Source organism: Microplitis mediator, chromosome 9 (genome assembly GCF_029852145.1).
Source record: "Microplitis mediator isolate UGA2020A chromosome 9, iyMicMedi2.1, whole genome shotgun sequence".
NCBI classification, from domain to species: Eukaryota; Metazoa; Arthropoda; class Insecta; order Hymenoptera; family Braconidae; genus Microplitis; species Microplitis mediator.
The window spans coordinates 18,256,638-18,280,844 of record NC_079977.1 but is presented as its reverse complement, the minus strand read 5'-3'; the positions used below and the strand labels follow the sequence as shown (position 1 = coordinate 18,280,844).

Genomic DNA, 24,207 nt, shown 5'->3' with positions numbered 1-24,207 from the left:
CCTACGCATAACACCTGGGGCAAAATGGACCAGCCGAAACTTCCGAAAAAATTATTTTTTCATATTTTTCGGCCGTTTCTCTATGTAAGAGGCAAATTTGGTCACTAAAAATTTATAAAAATTAAATTTTTTTTTTTAGTTGATAAATTTTTGAAATAAAGTAAAATTATAGAATTGATTTTTTTTTTTATTAAATAACAATTAGTAATTAAGGTAATCGAGAGTGAACGATTTTTTACGCTTTAAAAAATTTTTTTCGAGTAATATAAAACCAAAAATAGTTGTCAAGAGAAAGAAATACATTCTTAATGATGAAAAAAATTAAAAAAAAAAAAAACGAAAAAAAAAATTTTTTTTTATCACTTTTAAAAATTCTGAATATTGAATAAGTTTGATTTTATTAAAATTTTTTGTAAGTTATTAACATTAAGAAAAATTATATTTTACACAATTATTGGATGCAAAGCAAGATAAAAGAGTTTTTAATAGTTTTTATCATAATCCCGACTAGAATTTCTTCCTGATTTGCCTGAAGTACCATAAGGACCTTATCAGGTTAATATAAGGTTTGCCTTATTAGGGCGAACCTGACAAGTTCCTTGTCAGGACCTCGTCAGGATATCCCTATTCAAAAAAAAGTTATTTGCTATCGGGTCAACCTGACGAATTCCTGATCAGGACCTCGTCAGGATATCCTTATTCAAAAAATAGTTATCCCATCCCTTTAAATATTCCATTTACAGGCTAAAAATTAAAAAAAGTACAAAAGAATTTTATATGAAAATCACGTCAATCATTGTAGCACAGATTTTTTACCTCTTCATCAGTTATTCTTTGACATCATAATGAATATTATATTTACATTTTCAAGATCACTTGTGTATGTCAGCCCAGTGGATAGCATCAAGGACTTTGAATCGAAAGGACGCAGGTTCGAGCCCAGCAGTTATCGGAATTTTTTCATCAATAATAAATATGTTTACTCCCTCTAATTAATGCTCTCAATACAATAGATAACGTTCTAGATCGAATTAAAATTCTCTTATTTTTTTTTTGCAATTACATATTTTTTTAAAAATAATTACTAATAAGGTATTCCTGATAAGGATTTGATGAGGATATCCTGGTAAGGACCTGATAAGGCAATCCTGATAAGAACGTGATGAGGATATCCTGGTAAGGTCCTGATAAGGCAATCCCGATAAGGACCTCATGGGTCTCATGCGTTACATCCATATCAGGATCCTCGTCAGGATACCCTGATCGGAACCTTATTTGAAATAAGGTTAACCCGATAAGGACCTCGTCAGGCCCTTATGAAAAATTCTAGTCGGGATACAAAAGTCTTTAACATGTTCGACCGGCACTCGATTCTTGAAAAAGTTTGACGAAAAAAATTCAAAATAATGCTCAATTATATTTACAAAAGAATTTTGGGAAGGTTATAATAGATTTAAAAAAAAAAAATTTTTTGAATAACATTTTAGAAGTACCTCGTTTTGCCTACCCCCGCCACCCCTTTCTCGTACATATTTATATATATATATATATATATATATATATATATATATATATATATATATATATATATATATATATATATATATATATATATATATATATTACATAATGTGATAATTTTGAATTTAATGTTTTTAAACTTTTGTATTGTCAACTAGCAATTCAAATTAAATTGCCGTTACTCGAGGAAAAGTTGAAAGGTTTTGCCATTAATTTAAAAATATAAATCATCAAAAATCAATAAATTTAATTAACTCTAAAATTTTGTGTCCATTAAACAATCGTAGTTCAATTATTCCGAACTTTTTTTTTACATATAATTATAAATTAATGCTATGAAATATGGCTGAGAAGAATTCATGAGTAATCATTAATACAGCCACGAATTTTCCTAACCTACAAGTGACCAATAGACGAGCGGAGTAGGCTACGATTCTTCAATAACAAAAGTTAGGCAGCATCGAGGTTGGACATGAATTGGATGGGTGACCCATCCCAGAAAATAAATTATTTTATAAAACTTTATGCTGAAAATGGCCTGGTAAAATTTTATGAAATTTTACAAAACTTCATAAAATTTTACAAAACTTCATTAAATTTGATGAAATTTTACCAGGCCATTTTCAGCATAAAATTTTATAAAATATTAGTACTAAAATTTTGTAAAATTTTATAAAAACAATTTTTTCCCGGGTACTCTTTAAATTTGAAACAGTGGAAACCACTAAAAAGTAGTATATATACACTGTTTCAGATTTAGAGAATACATATTATATATCGAACCGAATGTAAATAAAATACTTTATAGAAATGAAAAATTACGAATCTTATACAATGTAAATTATTACCCGCATGAAAATAACATATATTTTGATTATATATAAAAAAATATACCGTAAATATATAATTTTATAAAACGGCAAAAATGTATGTATAATAAAATATAATATTTATATAAATTCAAAGTTATACTTTGATTTATAATTTAAATTATAAAAAAATATATACATATTTTCATAATATGTAATATAATTATAAAATATAATTTTTAACTTATAAAATTCATTATAAATTTACATATATTGGAATGATATATAATAGAATATATTTTTTTATATATTAAATATTATATTGTTAAATATATTTTTTTATATAATTGACGTTGGAGAATCTCAAGATATTGAATTGTATATTGTATTATATAATACAGTATATATCTAAAAATATAAAATAAAATATGAAAAATAAAGACTTTCAGTTTGACGATGATTGTGAGTATCAATGAGAATATATTTTATTCGAGTAAATTAAGTATGTAGATCGAACTTGAAAGGAAGTTTGTAGAGAGAGTCGTTATGACTATAAATTTTCATTTATATCATTAATTTTTAATATAAAAAAATAATTACTCAAAATAAAATAAGTTTTAGAGGATACCGAAAGAGCATTCATGGAACTGAAAATTTTTCGAAGCACAAAAGTGTCATGTATATCTTTTAATATATACAAGCTTATATAGAGCATTATATATTATATTATACTGTTAATAATATAATTTGAATTATAAAATCATAATATATATAAACCTATAAATTGATACTATATAATGACATATATTTAATTTATATAATCTAATATTATATGGAGTTTTTATAATGATAATATATGCCAAAATATAAAATTATATATTATATTGATATACTCTTTTAAAATATAAAATTTTATATTGAAAACGGCAAAAAAGTAGTTATTTCTAAATATATAATTATTTATATTCTAAATTATACTATAATATAATAAATATTATATTATCTGATATAATTTCAGAGTATAAGTTTCTTTCATGCGGGTAATAAATATCATTTCATCATTGTTATTGTTGTTTTCATTACTGTATTAAATCTTGTAGCAAAACCAAAACATGTTTAAATATAGTTACATACATGAGGATCTGTTTGAAAAATTCCATAAAATCAATTCTTCAAAAGTTACAGAGATTCAAACGCTTAGTAAAATTGTTAAAAAAATATCCATTATTTTGAAAAACTTTTAACGGGTATATTTATTAAGTTATTGATCCTACATAATTTTTTTTGGCATCAAAAAATATACTGGTATTATCCGATTCTACCCATGCAGAAACCTTGCCAGAAATAGGCTGAACAGGCAAAACCGATGCAGCAGTCGTAACCCTGACTCGGGTGACACTAAAAAATATAAATTTTGGTATAATCAATTATGGAAAATTTTTAGCTTACTTTACTTTAATAGACATCTCTTAGGGACACTAGATAAATATAATTATAATCACGTACCCATCGTCCTTCACAATTTATAACAGCATTAATAGTTGCTACCAATGCGAGCATCAAAAGTGAGAATATCAACACTTTGAACATTTTGGAAATTGTTGTCGTTTTTGACGATTTCTGCACAAAAAACGGTAAATGATAATAAGTGGGGCTCATCCATATTCAAATTAACACAAATCCAAAAATAAGCAAATTGCCAAGAGACCTGTTTCATTCTCTGGCGTTTTTTGGCGGATTAACGATATATTTGCTTAAATTAAGTCGCGTGCTTAAAGATAAAAGGGCTTATAACAATTTATGCGCCCTTTTACCTTTGCAAAGGTAAAAGGGTGCATATTTTTTTTTTATTGCCAATCGAGTAGTAGACACATTCTACGCTTAAAATTGAAAAAAAAAATTGAAAGGTAAAAGGGCGTATGTCTTTAATTATACGTCCTTTTACTTTTAAGAATTCAAAATTTTGGTGATCTAACGGTGAAAGGGCGTATCATTTTTTTTTTCGGCCGGCTCACAAAAGAACATATTCGTAGTTTAAAAATTCGTAGTTCTGCAGAACCAAAAGGGCGTATAAAAAATTTTTTTGCTCCAATCAATGTAAAAATGTTGAAAACATTAAAATCTATGGAAAAAAATTCCAAAAATGAAAAAATTTATCATCAATTTAACTTTAACTTTGAATAACTTTTGAAAAAATAAAAATATCGAAAAATTATTAGAGACCTTTTTTGAAGAGCGTCAAATTTCCCATGAGAACACACGGAAAAAAAAATATTGTGTTTATCGCTCACTAACGGAGAGCGACAAGTGTATCGTGATTAGTTCTAAATTGTATTGCTACTACCACAATATATATATCGATATGAATGAAACACTAGATACTTAGAATAATGATCCTACGGATTGTGCATATACTTAAATGTATAGTGATCGTCAGTTAACGTATCCATATCGTACCAAAACGGATCGTGATTATCGCGATCTACTTCTCAAGCGCCACCACTCATAACCAAATTATTAAACTTTATAATGCATATCTTGCAAATTATACAGTGTTTATTTATAAAATTATTAATTATTTAAAGTGCACAACGACAATGAAAAAACACTAATTATATATCTAATGCAAGAATTGCTGTTTTTTATCGATTAATTTTTTAATTTATCTTTGAAACAAAGAAAAGACTGTAAAATTTACATCAATTAATTACGTATATTCTATTACTCAACATTTCTTGATATTAAATAATAATTTTTTATTGCACCTATTAGAATTATTAATATGTGATTATTAATGACAGATAAAAATAAAATTGTAATGAAGTTAAAGTTGTAAATTTATCTATTTTAACCTCAAATTAGTTATAATAACAAAACGGATCGTTACTATAGCGAAACGATCTTATGATTTCGGGATCCGCCTGGATCGTGATAATCACGATCCAATAGACCAGCACTTTCCGTATACAACGGATACCCAACCGAGGAGAGTGAATATCACGATACCGTTGAGTGATGAGCGCAATATTTTTGTCTCCGTGCATGTCTTGAACATTAAAAAGTATTCGTCTCACCGTGAGCTACAAAATTCCAAAGCTTAAAAAATAAATTTTCCCATGTTATTTAAACGGGAAATAGAAAATTGCGATCCGAGAAGAGCTCAAACTTTCACAGTATTTTTCGTTCATTTCCAACAGGGGTTTCGATATAATGAAGAAAAAAAAACTTAGTCGATTTTTTTGATACACCCTGATATTGATTTACTTTTTTCACGAAGTTAAAAAAAATATACATAAAAGTTTTTGATTTCCATTACAAGAAAACTCTCCGTACACGGAGGGAAATTAATGGTAACAATTACAATATATTATGGAAATGGTTCCCATAATGCATGGTAACCGGTTCTTTAGAAATGTTGATTATAGGAACGGCACACATATATTTTATAGTTATCATTACTATAATATTGTATTAATCGTTACCATGATATTATGGTAACCATAATCATAACATTATTGTAACCATTACCATATATATGGCAACCACTACCATTTATATGGTAACCATTCCCATAATTATTTCAAATGTAATATCGGAACTGTTACTAAAATGATGGGAATTGGTTCCATACTTATGGGAACTTTTCCCAGAAAGTATGGGCCTATATCCCATAATTCCAAGTAATCATTACCATAAAAGTATGGGATGATATTCCATAAACGTACCAGGAACTGTTACCATGAATTTCTCTCCGTGTACGAAGAAATATATAAGTGACATATATTTCCCATTCAGCCAATAGATCGATGCAAGTATGCCATATATATATTTTTTTGTACGGGCCATTTTTTGGAAGGAAAGCTATTTTTACAAAACAAAATAAAAGTGCAGATTTAATATAATTCTTATGTAAATTTGAGTATAAGAATTCAATTTACAAGATAATTTATAGATAAAACGTTGAATGGAATCAATTAAAAATATGAAAACTGAATTAAAAATATAAACTTACAAAAAAATATGAACTTTGAATACTCGAGCGATGCTGGAGATGAAGAAGACGTCTGCAACAATATCGATCGAAATGTGAGCTTTTGTATCCAGTTCTCAAGGATTATGCATATATCCATAAAAAATAAATATACTGTAACATACTGCAAATCGCTGACGCTAACAATTTTGTGCATGAGTCAATGTCAGGTCTAACATTGTAAAATAAGTTAGCAATAACAAATTTGAATAAACAAAACCAACGCGTTATCAATCAAAACCTATTGAACTTTTGACAAAACAATAGTATGCAAATAAAACGTCGTACAGTCGTGTGGAAAATTCCTCATATATTGGTCTTCATATATGTCATTATTTATTTTTTGAAATATGTCATGATCTTGACCATTAACGCATTGTTATCTAGTTATTTTCATTTCGATGTCAAGCTCCACAAAAAATAGTCTTCTGATCAATTTCAAGAACTTAACATTAGGATGAAAATAACTAGAAAACAATGCGGAATTTGAAAAAACTTTACTAGAAAAATTTGTAGGGAATAAAATTGTCTCTAAAGAAGTTCCTATGAAATTTTGTGATAAGTCTGATAGTTTCACCAGAAAAGTAAAAAGATCTTGAAATTTATTATAATTTTGACTTGAAGCTCCAATAACTTTTGAACAAATGGATTTATCAAAAAATGATAAATTTATTTGTATAACGTTTAATTCCCTACAAAATATTTCTTGACCCTATCTGTACAATGAGCGATTGCCGAGGCATAAAATTCCAAACTTAACAATTTTTTTCCCATGTTATTTAAATGGACAATCAAAAATTACGAAGCGGAACCTCTTAATATTAATATTAAGAGCTCAAATTTTACCAAAATTTTTTTTTCATCTTGAACAATATTTTCACGGTACCCAGGTAGGAAAGAACAACTGGGCAAGGCTTGGACCGACCCTGAGCCAAGTGTCACCAGCCTCAGATAAGGTCTGGCTAAACATTGGGCCAAGGATTGGTCCAAGCCTAGGATGATAACAATGTCCCCAAGCCTTGGCAAATAAAAAAAAATTTGGAAAATCCAAAAGTGCACGCCTCGAACGCTCATATTACAATAAAATTAATTATTAATAATTTTTCTTTATTGCAAAATTTTTTAATAAACATCTCGACATTCCTTTTTTTTTTTTTTAATTTAGCTAATTAGATAACAGTTGGCAAGTCGATTTGTCACACGATATAATGAAAAAAAAAAAAAATTATCGGATGGTAAAGTGGAGCCTTATAATATCAGCAAAGTTTCATGATAATCATGCCTACTTATATTTGTGGGGGAAAAATGGCGGATTAAGCATTAGTAAACATAATCAGTTTTCAGTTTTTAATTGATAATAAATGAACGAGAAGGACTACAGTAGAAATATTTAAAAGGCTTCTATTCTAATAAAATCTGAAGCTATTGAAAAAAAATTGGACTGATTAATTGAGTTTTTCGAGAGATATCTTGCTCACACACGGACATCCCAATTGACGTCCAACTAGTCTCATGTTAAATATTTTTTTTTCGCAGGTTATACACTCGTTGTCATTAATGCCTGGTCCCCTGCATGGCTAAGATTCTATAGTCTGGGGGGGGGGGGGGCAGGCATTAATGACAACGAGTGTACATATTATAGTACTTAACCGGGTACAAGGTACCCTCCTGTATATTAATCTGCTGCGCTCGAGTAAATCCCGAAATCCCCGCCTGGGCTCTCCTACTATTACGACACTGGCGTCCATCGCCTAAGCGCTCCCTACTCTTCCAGCTTTTAAATCAAAATTATGGTGGGGTTTGAAGGCCGAGCATTATAGAGTTAATACTGGAAATTAATATCATAAATTCGTAAAAATGAACACCATATAATTTATTTAGAATTATAAAATTTTAATAAATAAAAACATTTTAAATTTTAGTGATCTTAAAGAAGATTTAAAACATATCAAAGAACTTAATAAAATATAGATTATTTTATTTAATCTTTTTTCCTTGTTAACCTTCCACTCTCGTGATCTCCAGCTCTAGATAGATACGTATTTATAACACTGATAATCTTCATTGTTTTTTTTTTTATTAGAATATTTGTTTGCGATAAACTCTGCAATATTAAATTTAATGTGTATTATAATAATAAAAACATAAATATTATTATGATTTAATATTAACCTCGAATCAATGACAATACTTCAGTAGCACTGAAATTTTATAGCTAGTATATCTCAACATTTAAATAAACACAAATTTCGATATTTTCTCACTCGGAATCAGAATTATATTTTTCCATAAAACGTTTTGAATTAATTCTATTATAAGAACTAAAAGAATCTTAATAATTATGACAATCCAGATTGTAATTTTTACAATCCTGATAGTAATTTCGTCCCCACTCCTAAAATAATAATCTACTACTACCTACTGACGAACAGGACACACACACACATACATAGGTTGAATGGGGAATCACTTTTACGAGATGCACATGCACACAAAACTTACACACATACGTATACAAACGCGGAATAATTTATAATCAAAGCTTGAAAATAAAATCATTTGCCCGACGTTGGGATCGAACCCGGTCCTCACTGTTTCTTCACACCCTGACCAAGTACATTAACAGCTCAGCCACAATGACGATTAGAAATTCTGAATTTATAACAAGTATATGGGTAGAATACAACAACAATGCCATCATATACCCTGAACTAAAAATTACTATCTCAAATAGTAATTTTATCTCCCGGAGTAGCAATTTATCTTACCGACATTCTAAAATGTAGAATAACATTAGAGATGTAACATTTATCAACTACGAAACAAAAGTTATGACTAATGTACTAACTTTTAATAATTCTAATCACGATTTCTACTTTTTGTATGATTGAACTATTTTTATATGAATAAGTAAATATTGATTTTTTCCAAGCAAAAATTTAACGAAATTTCAATGTAATTTTTACAGTTAACTTGAATTTTTTACAATTGATAGTAATTTTAAATGGATATTGTAATTTTTCATTTTAGATAACTTTTTTTAATATCTAATGATAATTATGATAAAATTAAAAAGGAAATTTCAGCTGATACAATTGTAGTTTTCATTACGTATGATAACACTGTTTTAGTTTCAAATAAAATAACAATTACAATTTTAAAATAAAAATTATTAAAGTTGTGAGCGATTTTCGAATTTTTTAAGTAATTATCTCTACTTAGGATTGTAATTATTATGATAAATAAAAATTACAATCTAGATAGTAATAATTGAAATAAAAAACTAATTTTCTACTAGTCATCGTAATTTTTTTTTATGGATTGTAATTTTTTATTTGAGATAGCAAATTTTTGGTTATGGTTGTAATTACTATTTCATTTTGAGCGTCATTTTTCTCCGTGTATTTGAAACGTACTACATTTAGTGCCTATAAATGACAGGTTATAAATTCGCGTTTATTTATTTGGTAAAATTGTTTTGAGTATTTGTTGAAATTGAGAGATAACTCGGTAAGTGTACGAATTACAATGATGATAAATTTTGTCACAAGATGGCTCGTTGAGTTACTTCGATATTTTTTGGTCGTTTGCTATCGCACATGTAACCAAAAAATCTTTTTTAATCCATTGATGACGTCACAATTGGAACGATTAGGTATTTTTTTTACCTGCTGTATCATATCTAATATTTTCAGCTGCCGGTCATAGGCGCTAAATGTCCTACATTCTATTTTATTACATTTACATTTTATTTTTTTCATATCATTTTGATGACCTCAAAATCATAAATCATTTCAACAGCCCGAAGTAGAATATATAAAAAAAATAATAATAATAAATAAATAAGCACTTCTCCAATTACTTTCTGACGCATCGATAGACGAAAGATTAAACAGAAAAATATTTAATGCCGTCATTTTATGTAAACAGTTGGCTTATCAAGGCCGCATAGAAAACACTTTTTACGTCACCATATTTAAATATATGTGTGTACATATATTTATGACATCAATCAAATTATTTTTTTTGTCAAATCATTCTATAGAATAAAAATTTATTTATTTATTATATTATTACATGAATAAATATTACAGATAAGTCAACATATGATTACCAGTTTATTTAATAGAAATTTCATTTCCTACAACTTTTTCCCCCACAAAAAATAATGTAGGATCAATATTTTCAATTTAACAGCTTTTTGAGCGATTGTTCACGGAAAAAAGAGCAGTAGAAAAATTACAGTTTCTACAGTAAAAATAGGCTTTCGAGGCAAAAATCTTTAAATATTAAAACTTAAACTATAATTTTCGAAATTAGTCATAGTAATAAAATTAATACAATTTGAAGCAGTAAATTTTACAGTTTAAAATGTTATTTTAGTTAAATAAATCTTTAAAGTATTATTTACTTTTTATTTTGAATTCTTGCTTTATTTAAAAATTAATAATTGATAGGTGGAACTGTAAAAATTAAGATTTATTGGTGATGTATTTTTTGCTTTCTGAAATAATTCCTCTTATTTATTCATAATATAAAAATTACACTGTGAGTTATCAATTGTCGAGAATGATAAATGATCTGAGAAAAATCACAGCTCACACTGTAATTCTTAAATTCTATATCTTAAGAAGAACTCTACTATACGGAATAGTAATATTAACGATCGAAAATGTAATTTTAACTATATTAATTTGTAAGAGAGTATTCACATATTGTAAATAAAAATTACAGTTTCGGATAGCAACTTGTAAATTTTAGTCAGTAAGTTTTACAGTTTGAAAATTTTATTTTTGAATATTTAATATTTCGCTTTTTAGTATCTCACTCACGCTAAGGCAGTGACCATAAGTCGAATAGCTTCAGGGAGGCATCTTGCCCATAGCTCGAGTAACAAACGGCTACAAAGAAATTTGAACTTGTGCTTTGTGCTTCTGTTTTATAGACAGTTCTTTATTAGATGCGAATGCGTCAAGTCATAAATTTTATGTGATTATTTGAATTATTAAATAAAAGTTTATATCGTTAAAATTGATTTTTAATTGGTGGTTTTGTGGTACTATTCATCTACAATAGTTGATATTACTGATTAATATATAGATGAAGAAGCTCAATCAATGTAAGAGGAAACTAAAAAGTTATAGTAAGGAAAATTTGTTTTTTTTTTAGTCAATATTAATATTTTTCGTCATATTCGGATAATATTTATGAACTGGACATGGGATTAGCTGATTCTGTCACAACTTCTATTGAAGGTTATGAATATTTATTAACACAATTAAATCCAATAATAACTAAAAAACAAAAATTATTGTGCTATAGATATAAAAATTTTAATTATATAAATTTAAGAGAAAAAAATAAATATTGCTTTATAAAACTGTAAATTTTTTAATCTTAAACTATAGTTATCATTATTTTAAATATCGAATTTCGAAAAAAAAGAATCTCTTTTGTCGAATGAAACTGTAAAGATTGTAGCTTATATATCATATTTTAGCAATTTCGAAGTATAAATTCAAGCAAAAAAAATATTTTTTACTATATGAAACTGTAATAATATAATTTTTTTGTCTCAGGAAATAAAATTTGAAGAATTTATAGAAAAAATTACAGTGTGAGATTGTAATTTTTAGAATACAATTTAAAATTATAAAATCGGTTTACTATAGAGAACTGGACAATATCGAGTGTGAAACTGTAATATTTGTTATGCCTGAATAAAAGTGTAATTTTTACAGTTTCAAAGTCGCAGCGCTTTACTACTATACGAAACTGTAATAAATACTCAGATATGAGTTCAATTTTTCAACTGCTCTTTTTTCCGTGTTTACTTCCTTTTTAATAAATGTAGCGTATTTTTCTATATTCCAATAGCTATATCTATAAAAGAACTGACTTTACGCCTATTTTCAAAGACACAAAAGATGTAGATACCCTTGTAGGAAAAAAAATATTGACAACGGGGCCAGTCTTGGCACAATACTGGGCTACCGAGGCTCGGCCTCCCAAGGTTGGTCCGAGATCCGACCAACGTTCAAGTGACGAGTCTTGGTTTGCCAGTCTTGGGCCAAGATTCAGCCAATACTCAAGTGACAAGCCTTGGTTTGCCAGTCTTGGGACAAGATTCAGCCAATGCTCAAGTGACAAGCCTTGGTTTGCCCGTCTTGGGACAAGGTTCAGCCAATGCTCAAGTGACAAGCCTTGGTTTGCTAGTCTTGGGCCAATGTTCAGCCAATACTCAAGTGACAAGCCTTGGTTTGCCAGTCTTGGGACAAGGTTCAGCCAATGCTCAAGTGACAAGCCTTGGCTTGCCAGTCTTGGGACAAGGTTCAGCCATCATACAAGTGACAAGCCTTAGTTTACCAGTCTAAATAACAAATGGTACCTAAAAACTCCTGGCTTCTGTGAACAGCGTAACAGCCTAGTGGATAAGACGCTTGCCTAGCAGTCATGAAGGACCAGGTTCGAGACCCAGCAAATGCAAAAAAAAAATTAGTTTCATCGATCCACCTGATTTCTCTGTGTACAAATTTATTTCCATATGTTACCATCCCGCACATGTCTACTAATATTTTTTTTTTTTTTTTTCAATTTATTTTTAATAAGCATAGGTGCTTATTTAGCAACAGTCGTGGCACAAGTCTGGCAGCCAAGCTTGGGAGGAGGTTATCATTTCGAGACTTAGACTGGCTTGGGCCAAGCTTCAATTTAACTCTTGTCCCAAAGTTATGTAGAGTTGCGCCAGTCGTTTACCAAGCTTGGACCAATCACCGTTTCCTCTAAGGGTAATTAAATTTCCTAATCAAAGACCTCTAATGACATCTCATTATTTTAATTCCTTACCGATGTATTGATATATTTAAAGAAAAAAACTTTTTAATAAAATTCATTTTTCCAAAGATTTAATTTTATTCATTTAATTAGACATTTTCTCGTAATTATCCAAGATAATTAGAAATCTTTAGGTGTTTCTGGAAACAAAATTTAATTTCCTACAAATTTTGGTTTACATCAAAATCTCCTAGGATCGCTAGTCTAGAAGTTACAGCCCGCATAATAAAATTTAGTCAAAAAAGAAAAAATCTAATTACTAAATTGGATGTAATTAGAAGATATTTTAATATTAATTAATTTTTATAATTACCATAGTTATAGATAATTAAAATTCCTATCTGAGATTATGCTATTTTTCTCAGAAACATATTTATCTCATATTAAGAAATCGTAGTTAAATTTATCCGCGTTACACATCTCTGATATCACGTTCCGATTAGAGTTGATATCAAATAACTCGTAAAATAATTACTTAACATAAAAATGATCTCATACCTATTTTTAGGCAATGAAATTATCTACAAATTTATTCATATGAATTTAAACCTTATCTCTAATATTTAACCTGCAATTTAAATTTTGAGTAAAAAAAAATTAAAAATTCCAAAATTTCTCGGAAACGATTTAAACGATCAATTTCAGAATCTAATCAGCTCTAGAACTAGATAAGACGCGCCGATCGCTACCTCGAACATCAAAATCGGGTTATTCGTTCGCGAGATATCATCGGAGAAAGAAATGTCAAAAATCAGTTTTTCAGAAATATCTTTTAAACGACTCAAGCAAACGTTTCCAAAATGCAGTCAGCTCTAGAATTCAATAGAACGCACCGATCGCCACCTCGAACATCAAAATCAGTTCAGTATTTCAAAAGATATCGGAGTCGAAAAGTAAAAAAAATAACATTTTATGTGATTTTTCCCAAGTAAATCATAATATAATGTATTAAAATGTATTCAAAATCATACCAATTCATTGTCTTTATGGTCCTTTTTTATCACCAGGTAATGTAATGTAACTCATTCTTTAGTTTAAATACATGGAAGAAACAGAATATTAACAATTAATAAATAATAGTAAAAAGTGGAATCTCCCAGCAAACGAAGTCGGATTGAAGTCCAATACGAACCAACCCGATTCAATGCGATTTTTGAAAACAGTGTTTCGTGTTAAAACGCATTGAATCGGATAGAATAAATTCGAGGCAGAGTTCAACTTACCGACCAAGTCGGTATAAGCCAAACACATGCAAGTGAAATTTTCCTTTTTGATATTTTATTTATATTAAGAAATTTATGTCTTTAAGGTTGGGCCGTGGTAAATTGATAAACATAATTTTATTTTTCTAATAACGTCAGACACAAGTTAAAATTAAATAAGTTTATCAAAAAGAACATATAAACTATTGTAGAAGCTAAAAATAATTTAATTTTAAAATTTCTCTAAAAACTTCTCAAAAAATTTATAAGAAAACAAAATTCTGAAAGTGAATAAAAAAAGAAATCAACTCATTATGAATAAATTTTTAGAAGTTTTAGAAGTTGGTAACAAAATTTTCTGTCGTTATCCAATACTAACGTGTCGGGTCTGATCGTATTAAAACGGATTGAAAAACGGAGATTTCAAAAACTGCATTGAATCGTGTTAAAGCGGATAGGATGTTGAATCCGACTCAATCCGATCCCGTTTGCTGGGCTGTTATCAATAATTAGTACTTTTATGTACTTAATGCAAAGTAGTTTACTAATTTTTGTACATTCCTAAAAACTACTATCAATTATTTCAAAAAGTAAGTAAACATTATTACTTTTAGGTATAATACGTGACTTATAGGTGAAAGTCAATTAATTTATGGCATAATCTATTAAAAAGTAATGATTGGTCAAATTAAGAATTGCTATCTCAGATACTGATTTTTCCAGCCGAAAATTGCAAAAGTTACCAACTTTCATTTTATAAATTCGATATCACTGATCAATTATTAGCTTAAAATATAATTTATTTATCATTATAAATTAATTTACAATATACATAAATCGAATAAGTGGTAAATAATAAAATGAAAAATTAGTATACTAGATCTTTATATATTTATATGTACTAGGGTGTTTCTAAAAAATCGACTTTTGTTATTTCTTCAAATGGCCAGCAAATTCTTTCAGAGAATGTCAAAATAAGGACCTCGTCAAAGTAAGAGTTCTTAATTTGAAGATTTACAGGTCGCGGATCGTAATTTTCTATTTCCCATTTAAATAACATGAGAAAAAAAATTTTTTATTTTTTTATTTTTCTAGCTCGGCATTCGCACCTTATATAAATCAGTCCATAGCATATTCTTGTAGAGAATTTAACGCTCTACAAAAATTATCTCTTATCATTTTTTGATAAATCCATCCATTCGAAAGTTATTGGAGCTGGAAGTCACATTTATAATAAATTTCCAGATCTTTTTACTTTTCTAGCAAAACTATCAGAATTATCAAAAAATATTATGAGATCTTTTTTATAGACAATTTTATTCCCTACAAATTATTTCAAATGAAGTATTTTGAGATTCCGCATCGTTTTCAAGTTATTTTCATTTTAATGCCAAGCTCGTAAAAATAATAGTCTTCTAATCTATTCTGCGAACTTAACATTAAAATGAAAATAACTAGAAAACAATGCGGAATTTCAAAAAACTTTATAAAGTATAATTTGTAGGGAATAAAATTGTTTATAAAAAAGATCTCATAATATTTTTTGATAAGTCTGATAGTTTTGCTGGAAAAGTAAAAAGATCTAGAAATTTATTATAAATTTGAATTCCAGCTCCAATAACTTTCGAATGGATGGATTTATCAAAAAATGATAAGAGATATTTTTTGTAGAGCGTTAAATTCTCTACAAGAATATGCTACGGACTGATTTATATGAGGTGCGAATGCCGAGCTAGAAAAATAAAAAAATAAAAAATTTTTTTTCTCATGTTATTTAAATGGGAAATAGAAAATTACGATCCGCGACCTGTAAATCTTCAAATTAAGAACTCTAACTTTGACGAGGTCCTTATTTTGGCATTCTCTGAAAGAGTTTGCTGGCCATTTGAAGAAATAGCAAAAGTCGATTTTTTTTAAACACTCTAATATGTACGTTTATTAATTTTTCGGTTTATCATTTTTTAATTTTTCTATGTTTATTTGAATAGTAATAACTGTAGATACCAATTTATCGATTCTTTTTCATATTAATTTTAATATACGAAATTACAAATTTTGCTCTTCTATGTGTATCAAATTTTAATATAAATAATAGCCATTTTGTAATTCATAAAATGATCCTGGTTTGATATTAGTATCGAATATACTAATTTTAAGTAAAAAATAAACTAATAACTGTAAGAAATAACTAACGCAAGGTTTTAAACCAAAGAAGTATTTATTTTACAAGTTTAAGGGGTAACGGTAACCGATTTTCAATTCAATTTAATTTACGGACAAACATTAGAAACCTAAAATAGAGAGTCTTTAGCGTTTTTTAAAGCCTTAACAAAGAGCTAGAAATTTCGTATTTTCAAAAATTCTAATTCGTCTCCGAGAAAAATTGTTTTAAAATTCTCATTTACTCTACGAGTGCAACAAAGACAGTCCCGTTTATTTTTCTGAGTGTGAGAAAGAGGTCCGGTACCGTATCCCCTTAACCGTCTAGTACAATTGTAATCTCTCTGCATTTGAGACCCTCGGGTCCCTTGATCTGTTGGGGTAACTGAGGTGTCACGTGAGGGGATCGGGTTTGACGTCACAGCCAGGCTGTCTAGCAGCCTAGGTGTCCGGGGCAATATGGTCGCTTCTTACAAAACTATTAAAATTTTAAGGAACATTTTTTCCGTGTAATATTATCGACTAAAACATTGAAAAAACACCGATTTCAATATTTTTTTGGGATATTTCATGTATTAACGCTTTGATACACAGAAAAAAATGAACTATATAAATTGAGAACGACAAGTAAAAAAATGATAAAGTGATCAGTAAATACTATCATTCTAAAAATTAATTTTTTCATCTATGATTAAAACGTTAATAATTACAGGATAAGTATGAAAATTTATTGATACTTAAAAAATTGACGACACGTATTATAAAATTTATCATTTGGAATGTTAAAATTCCCCACATTGACATCCGGGTTCCGGGTCATAATTTCAAACACTAACTTTTAAAGTTTATTTGTTTCCGCGTATGAGTCAGAACTCATTTAAATCCTTACTTTGATCCCTTATATTAATTTCTGCCTGAATATACTTTTTTTTCTTTGTTGAACATAACCATGGATTATTATTTTCGATTCTAAAATTCCAAATTTTAACATAAAACTTAACTCTTTCGAGCTCGAAAACAGCAGAAAGTTTTGGGGCTGGCTCGTGGGGCCAACCGATACACAGATAATTTTTTTGTTTTTTCGTATTTCTTAAATATCTCAGTTTATTTGACTAAATTATCTGAAATTTTGTGCAAATCTAAGTTCAGAAGAAATTTTTCGAATGACGCAAAGACCATCTGAATCAGTGTATTCTTCAAAAAGATATGAGAGGTTTACATTACACACACACACACACACACACACACACACACACAAGCGTGAAATATTAAAATCAGTCGTATACCCTACGTCGTTCCGGTATTGCGATGTTTACCCTATGAATAATATATTATATATATATACATATATATATTATGCTCGAGTGTTTTTCCACTCAAAAGCAGATGCGCGTGAGCAACATGTGGATACTGGAACCTATACTTGTCGGCAACTAACTAAAATTGTCAGTTGACGACGCACTTTCGTAGTTATCGTACTGTATTAACGCGCATTATCAATACAGAGTTTATTTGCTTCTACTCTCGTTATTTATAATAATTAATTATATTTAAATAAATTATCTATTGACTTATAAGTCATTTATTGACAAAATAATTTGAAAATGGCGATTAAAAAAATCGAATCTTGCTGTTGCTTTGATTTAAAAACGGGAGTACTTATTATCTGTGTTTTGGGTATTGTGAGTTTTCATATTTTTTTTCATTTAATTTTTTGAGTGATTTAGGAAATTTATTAATTAATGATTTATTTTAAATTTTGGTAATAGCTGGGTAACATTGGTAGTATAATTCAAGGACCTGTAGCTTACAGTCAAGCTTGCAGAGGCGGAAGAACAGTTGACAATGATTCCAATTGCGCGAGCGCAAGTTCAATGTTGGCAGTGACAATTAGTAGTGCCGTTATTGGATTTATTTTGACTTCTCTTACACTCTATGGATCACAAAAAGTAATTTTTTTTTTAAATAGAAAATTAAAAAAATTGGAAGCCGAAAATTGAAAAACTTTTTTTTTACCGCGGCGAGTTGACATTTTCAAAAAAATTCTTTTTCGCGGGTTATAATTTTTATATTTTGAAATAAAATCGCTAATACATTTTTAGTTTATTTTTAACAGAAAAAATTTTTTATTTTTCAAATTTTTTTTTTAAAGGGACAAACAAAGTAAAAGTTTTTTTATTGTAAAAGATTTATTTTTTTATGGATTTGGGTATTTTTAGATTTCGGGGTAAAGTGGTCACCGAAAATTTTCAATTAATGTTTTTTTTTGCTTTTTTTAATTTTTTTTGACAATCAATTTTTATTTTTGAAACAAAAAATTGAATAAGTTTAAAAACGATAATTTTTATAAAAAAATAATAAATTAATTAATTTGTACAGGAAAAACATCAATTAATGCTGCCAGTTATTATTCTTCAAGCAATTGGACTAGTAATTTTCTTTATTGCTGTTTGGTATTTGACTATTGTTGCTTTTATAGCGTCTGTAGGAGCAGGATTTTTATTTATGATTATCGGCAACGCAGTTGTTGGTAAGTGATAATAATAATTAAACATTAAAAAAAAAAAATACGAAAAATTTATTTTCAAATTTACTCGGGAATTTTAAATTTTTTTACCCAAAATAAAAATATGAAAATTTCGTCAGCTAAAACTCAATTAAAGATGTCCGTGAGCGAAATTAGTCAAGTTCATTTTACTAGTGAGTAATAATTTTGTGCCGATGATTAGTTGCTGCGCAATAGAATAGCATATGTATATATAATATATATATTAGGGTGATTCATTTCCGCAAAAGTTTTTTTTTTTGCAATTAACTGAAAATTTAATATAATTAATTTTAAGCAACAAAATTTAGATTATTTAAGAAAATTTTCAGTTAACTGCAAATAACTTACGACTTGTGAGAAATATCGAAAATTTTCTCTGAGATAAGTTGTAGGAAATGAAATGCTCTACGAAAAATGTCCTATAAAATTTTCCGATAAAGTTGATGGTTGCGTCAAAAAATTTAAAAAATGTAAAAATTTATCGTCAATCTAACTTTAACTTTGAATAACTTTTGAAGAAATAAAAATATCGAAAAATTATAAGAGACCTTTTTTGTAGAGCGTCAAATTTCCCATAAGAATATATCTTGAACATTCAATAGTATTGATCCCACCGTGAGCTACAAAATTCCAAAGCTTAAAAAATAAATTTTCCCATCTTTTTAAACGGGAAATAAAAAATTGCGATGCGGCAGCTGTTAATATTAATATTAAGAGCTCAAACTTTCACAGTATTTTTTTTTCGTCATTTTCAACAATATTTTCAAATATAATGAAGAAAAATAAATTAGTCGATTTTTTTGTTACACACTAATAATATATATATATATATAGGGGAGGGTGGGGCAGAGCGGCCCCCCTAAGCCAATTATTTTTTTTTGTGGCTTTCAACCATATGATCACTTTACTTTTGTCCTATTTCGAACAAATTTATGGACATTTTGCCAAAATTCTGAAAATTTTTTTTTTTTTGTGGGGCAGAGCGGCCCTTCAAAAAGTGATAAAAAAAATTTTTTTTTCGTTTTTTTTTTTTTAAATTGTTTTCATCATTAAGAATGTATTTCTTTCTCTTGACAACTATTTTTGGTTTTATATTACTCGAAAAAAATTTTTTAAAGCGTAAAAAATCGTTCACTCTCGATTACCTTAATTACTAATTGTTATTTGATAAAAAAAAAAAATCAATTCTATAATTTTACTTTATTTCAAAAATTTATCAACTAAAAAAAAAATTTAATTTTTATAAATTTTTAGTGACCAAATTTGCCTCTTACATACAGAAACGGCCGAAAAATATGAAAAAATAATTTTTTCGGAAGTTTCGGCTGGTCCATTTTACCCCAGGTGTTATGTGTAGGGATAGAAATGTGGAATTATGATAATTTTTTTTTAATTTGACGATAAAAATATGAAAAAATCATTTTTTCAAAATTTTGGGCTTGTCCATTTTGCCCCAAATGTCATGCGTAGGGGTAAAAATGCGCAAACATATCGGATTTATAGTAATTAGTCAAAAAAAACAAAATTTTTTTTTTGGTCAAAATTTCAGGGCGGCCGCTCTGCCCCACCCTCCCCTATAATTAAAAATACAAAAAAAAATTTGAAATTCTGTGTTAAAATAAAAAAAATTATGTTATATAAATTAAACATCAATATTTAAGTCATAGCTGATAGTTACAGAATATTTTTTTAAATTTTGTTTACCAAAAAATTAATTCCAAAAAAATTTTTATATCTAAGTTTATTTTACCCAAAATTTAAAAATAGTACTATTTGTGCTGAGCAATTTACCCCAATTTTTTTCTACAGACCATAAATAAAGATAAAACGTTTTTTTGTTAAAAAAAAAGGGGTCTCATTTTGCCCCACTCTCTCCTATTCTGAATTATGAAATTTTATTTTCTTTATAAATTACTTAAATGTTTTATATTTTTTTTCTAAAAATATACATATAAATATACTATTTTTGTATGAGAATTATTGAAGTATTACTTCGATACAAAAGTAAACATCTGCTATAGTGATAAATACTAAGAATTAAATGGTGATACTTTTATTCTGGAAACCTATTGTGGATGTACATTGTATTTTGTACGACAAAAAAAAATTCTCGAGGTAATTTTTTTTTTTTCCCAGTATATTACTATACTATGTAGAGAAACTACTCATTGTAGATCTAAGATAGACCGTAGTATAGAAAAAATAATTCTTAGAACTTGAGTTCTTTTACTCTCGTGCTTGCCTATGTTTTGCATCTGAATCTCGCTATGATTAAATTAAATAATAAACATATACTAAAAAAGTGTCATTATTCGTTTTTATGTGATAATAACTTTTCCACAATGAATAAATTAACGCAATGAAAGCAACTTTTTTTTTTTTTTTTTTTTTTTTTGTAATTGAAAAAAAAAGAACGGATTGGTACCGCATGATCGGATCGGGCTCAAAATTTTATTGACAATTCAAACTATTTTTGAGATTTTTTTGAGAAAATATAATATGTCACAAATTTTTAAAATCGCATTTTTTTTTTATTAAAAAAAAAATGGAAATAAAGAATTATTCAATTTTTAAATATTTTTTGTTGCAAGTTTATTTAAAGCTGAAAAAAATGATGTACGACTTTATATAATTATCTATATTTTTCATAAAGTTATGGGTATTCAAATATTTTTCATCCGAAATTTTCAAAAATTCATAAATTGTTGAAACAACGATATACTAATTTAAAACAAAAATCGCCGACGTGTTTTTCGAAAAGGACTATTACAAGTTAAAAGAATGGCTAAACAAATGAATCGTTTATTTGAGAAACTCCATAAGTCATGTTCTTACGAAATTAGGTTTTTTTCATTTTTGGGTTCTTTGGATGTCCCTCCATAGAAATCAATCAAAATATGCATTAAATCAGCGTTTAAAAAAAATTCACGGGGTGACAGTAATTTCATTTAATTGAGAAACCCCATAAGTCAATGACTCAAGTAAACATATGCATTTTTAGTTTTACAGAAATAATTTTTTTTATTTTTTATTTAAAATTCGCGCTTTGTTGGGAAATTAATTTCAAAAGTTTTATTGTTGACTGTTATGTGACTAATTAAAATGTTTAAATTAATTATAATTTTTTGTAATTTCTGAGTTTCAGAGTTCAAATACATATTTAATACTTCATTTTATCAGTTTAATAAATGATTTGAGTAGAAACATTTAAAAAAACAATGATTTTATAACTTTTTTTTCCGTTTGGTTGGAAACCCCATAAGTCAATCAACTTGAAATAATTTTTTTAAGTATTTTCAGTTAAAAAATTGAATTTTTCTCGTTGAAATCTTTTTCAGAGACGCTAACATTATTGTATTCAATTATTTATTTATTATTTTAATGTCAAGTTTTTCCGAAAAATTTTTTTTGTGTTTCCTGAAAAATTTTGTTTGTTTGACTTATGGGATTTCTCAAATAAACGATTCAAATAATGATCGGGTCAACGATGTCGGCGATTTCGTGTGAAATGGCTCATACATAGGGGCCTAGGGGGGGGAGTACCCCAAAATTTTATAAAAAAATTTCTTTTTTTAAAATGTTTTTCGAATATTCAAAAGTCACGTCTTTTCAAAAATCGAGTGTAAGTCGAAAAATCTTAATGAATTTTGATTTATGATAAATCGTTGGAGTTTTCGCAAAGTTAGTATTTTATTATGTACCCCGTTTCGCCCCCTCCCCGCGCCTATATTTAGAAAAAAACTTTTTTTCTAACGCTAATAAAATGATTATATTATTCCAGGTATTGGTGTATATTTATGGCTGGTGCTCTACAGTCGCTGTGCTGAAATTAGAGATGCAAGTCACCCATCAGGTCATGCCTAAATTTTGTGTTTTTTTTTTCTAAATACTTATTTATTTTTATTGATTATAAGTAATGAGTTTTTTTACCTTGAGTACCATCAAGTATTTTTGATATCATACACTGTCTACAAATATATAGATATATTTCCTCAACGTTTTCATTTGTAAGCATTTTTTTTACTCACTTCAGAATATTAAATGAGTATTAAGTCTGACAAACAGATCAATTATAACTTTTGCTATAAAACTCAAGTACAAAACATAATAAGTCACTATAGTCTATCATTGCGTCCATTCTTAATATATATATATATATATTCACAAAGTTCGCAGGAAAGTGAACATGGGATGTAAATCAATTGACAATTAGTATATCAATTTACATCTTAAGTCCACTTTCCTGCGAACTTTGTAAATATTAAGTAACTATTTTTTTTTTCTTTATATAATTTTATTTGAATAAAGAAAACATTAAAAAATTCTAATTTAAGAAAATATATATCTAATGTTTGCTCATAATTGTTAACTGAACTATTATAGTTATTGTGAAAATGTATGAGATGTTTTTGAAGAGAATTTAATTCTCTGTAGAAAAGGTTTTAAGTACCAGATCTCTCGGATTGATATTTTAAAAGTTACACAAGTAATAATAAGACAATATTGCTGGGCAAAAATAAAAGAAAATGATTCAATTTTTGATAGGCAAATATATAAGACAATATTAAAATTAAAATTTGTGGGATTTTGACTGATTTACTAAGAGATAATCAGTAAAATTTATCACTGCCATAAATATACTTTCTAATTAATATCAATTTTATTATTTTTTTTTTCTTGAAAATTGAATTAATAAAAAAAAACAGACAAATAAATATATACCTCATATATATAATTACCACTTAAAATATATATCGATAAAATGATACTTATATATTTTATAAACAAATTAACTACTTTACAAATAAATATATATATAGATAAATTAAGTATGAAAGTATTGTTATCACCAACTGTTACTCGAGATATAATTCATAGAATTTATATTAATTGATTATTATCTTAATTTAAAAAATGTATTAATATATAAATCTAACTGTATGTGTGATTGAAAAATAAAATAAAAAACCCAACGATTTATGAGATTAACAACATATGTTTATTGATTATAAATTCAAAGAAAATTTGAATAAATTTATGTTATGTTTTGCACAACTATAGAACTCTCAAGGCTCCGTCTTCAAGACCCATCACAAAATGAAG

The 24,207-nt window shown here is 27.6% G+C and overlaps 1 protein-coding gene and 1 long non-coding RNA gene across 3 annotated transcripts; one reads left to right on the top strand and one right to left on the bottom strand.

The window, feature by feature from the left end:
- Positions 1-3,391: 3,391 nt before the first annotated feature.
- On the bottom strand, positions 3,392-8,923 carry LOC130674930 (uncharacterized). Of its 2 annotated transcripts, none has more exons than XR_008991172.1 (5): positions 8,533-8,923; positions 8,269-8,464; positions 6,343-8,188; positions 3,837-3,950; positions 3,392-3,728 (listed from the first exon to the last, which is right to left on the bottom strand). It is a non-coding gene; the product is annotated as an uncharacterized LOC130674930 (long non-coding RNA). The 2 variants fall into 2 exon arrangements; XR_008991173.1 differs by having other exon boundaries at positions 8,364-8,464; positions 8,533-8,920.
- A 9,062-nt stretch (positions 8,924-17,985) lies between these two features.
- LOC130674350 (uncharacterized) lies at positions 17,986-23,964 on the top strand. Its single transcript, XM_057479652.1, has 4 exons — positions 17,986-18,238; positions 18,326-18,505; positions 18,936-19,086; positions 22,886-23,964. The coding sequence occupies exons 1-4, from the start codon at positions 18,161-18,163 to the stop codon at positions 22,966-22,968; spliced, it is 492 nt and encodes a 163-aa protein (XP_057335635.1). The 5' UTR covers positions 17,986-18,160; the 3' UTR covers positions 22,969-23,964.
- Positions 23,965-24,207: the final 243 nt, after the last annotated feature.

Coding starts and splice junctions, on each gene's coding strand:
- LOC130674350 (XM_057479652.1), top strand. CDS start 18,161: ATGGCGATTAAAAAAATCGAATCTTGCTGTTGCTTTGATTTAAAAACG. Junction 18,239..18,325: donor TTATCTGTGTTTTGGGTATT/GTGAGTTTTCAT, acceptor TTTTGGTAATAG/CTGGGTAACATTGGTAGTAT. Junction 19,087..22,885: donor TATCGGCAACGCAGTTGTTG/GTAAGTGATAAT, acceptor ATATTATTCCAG/GTATTGGTGTATATTTATGG.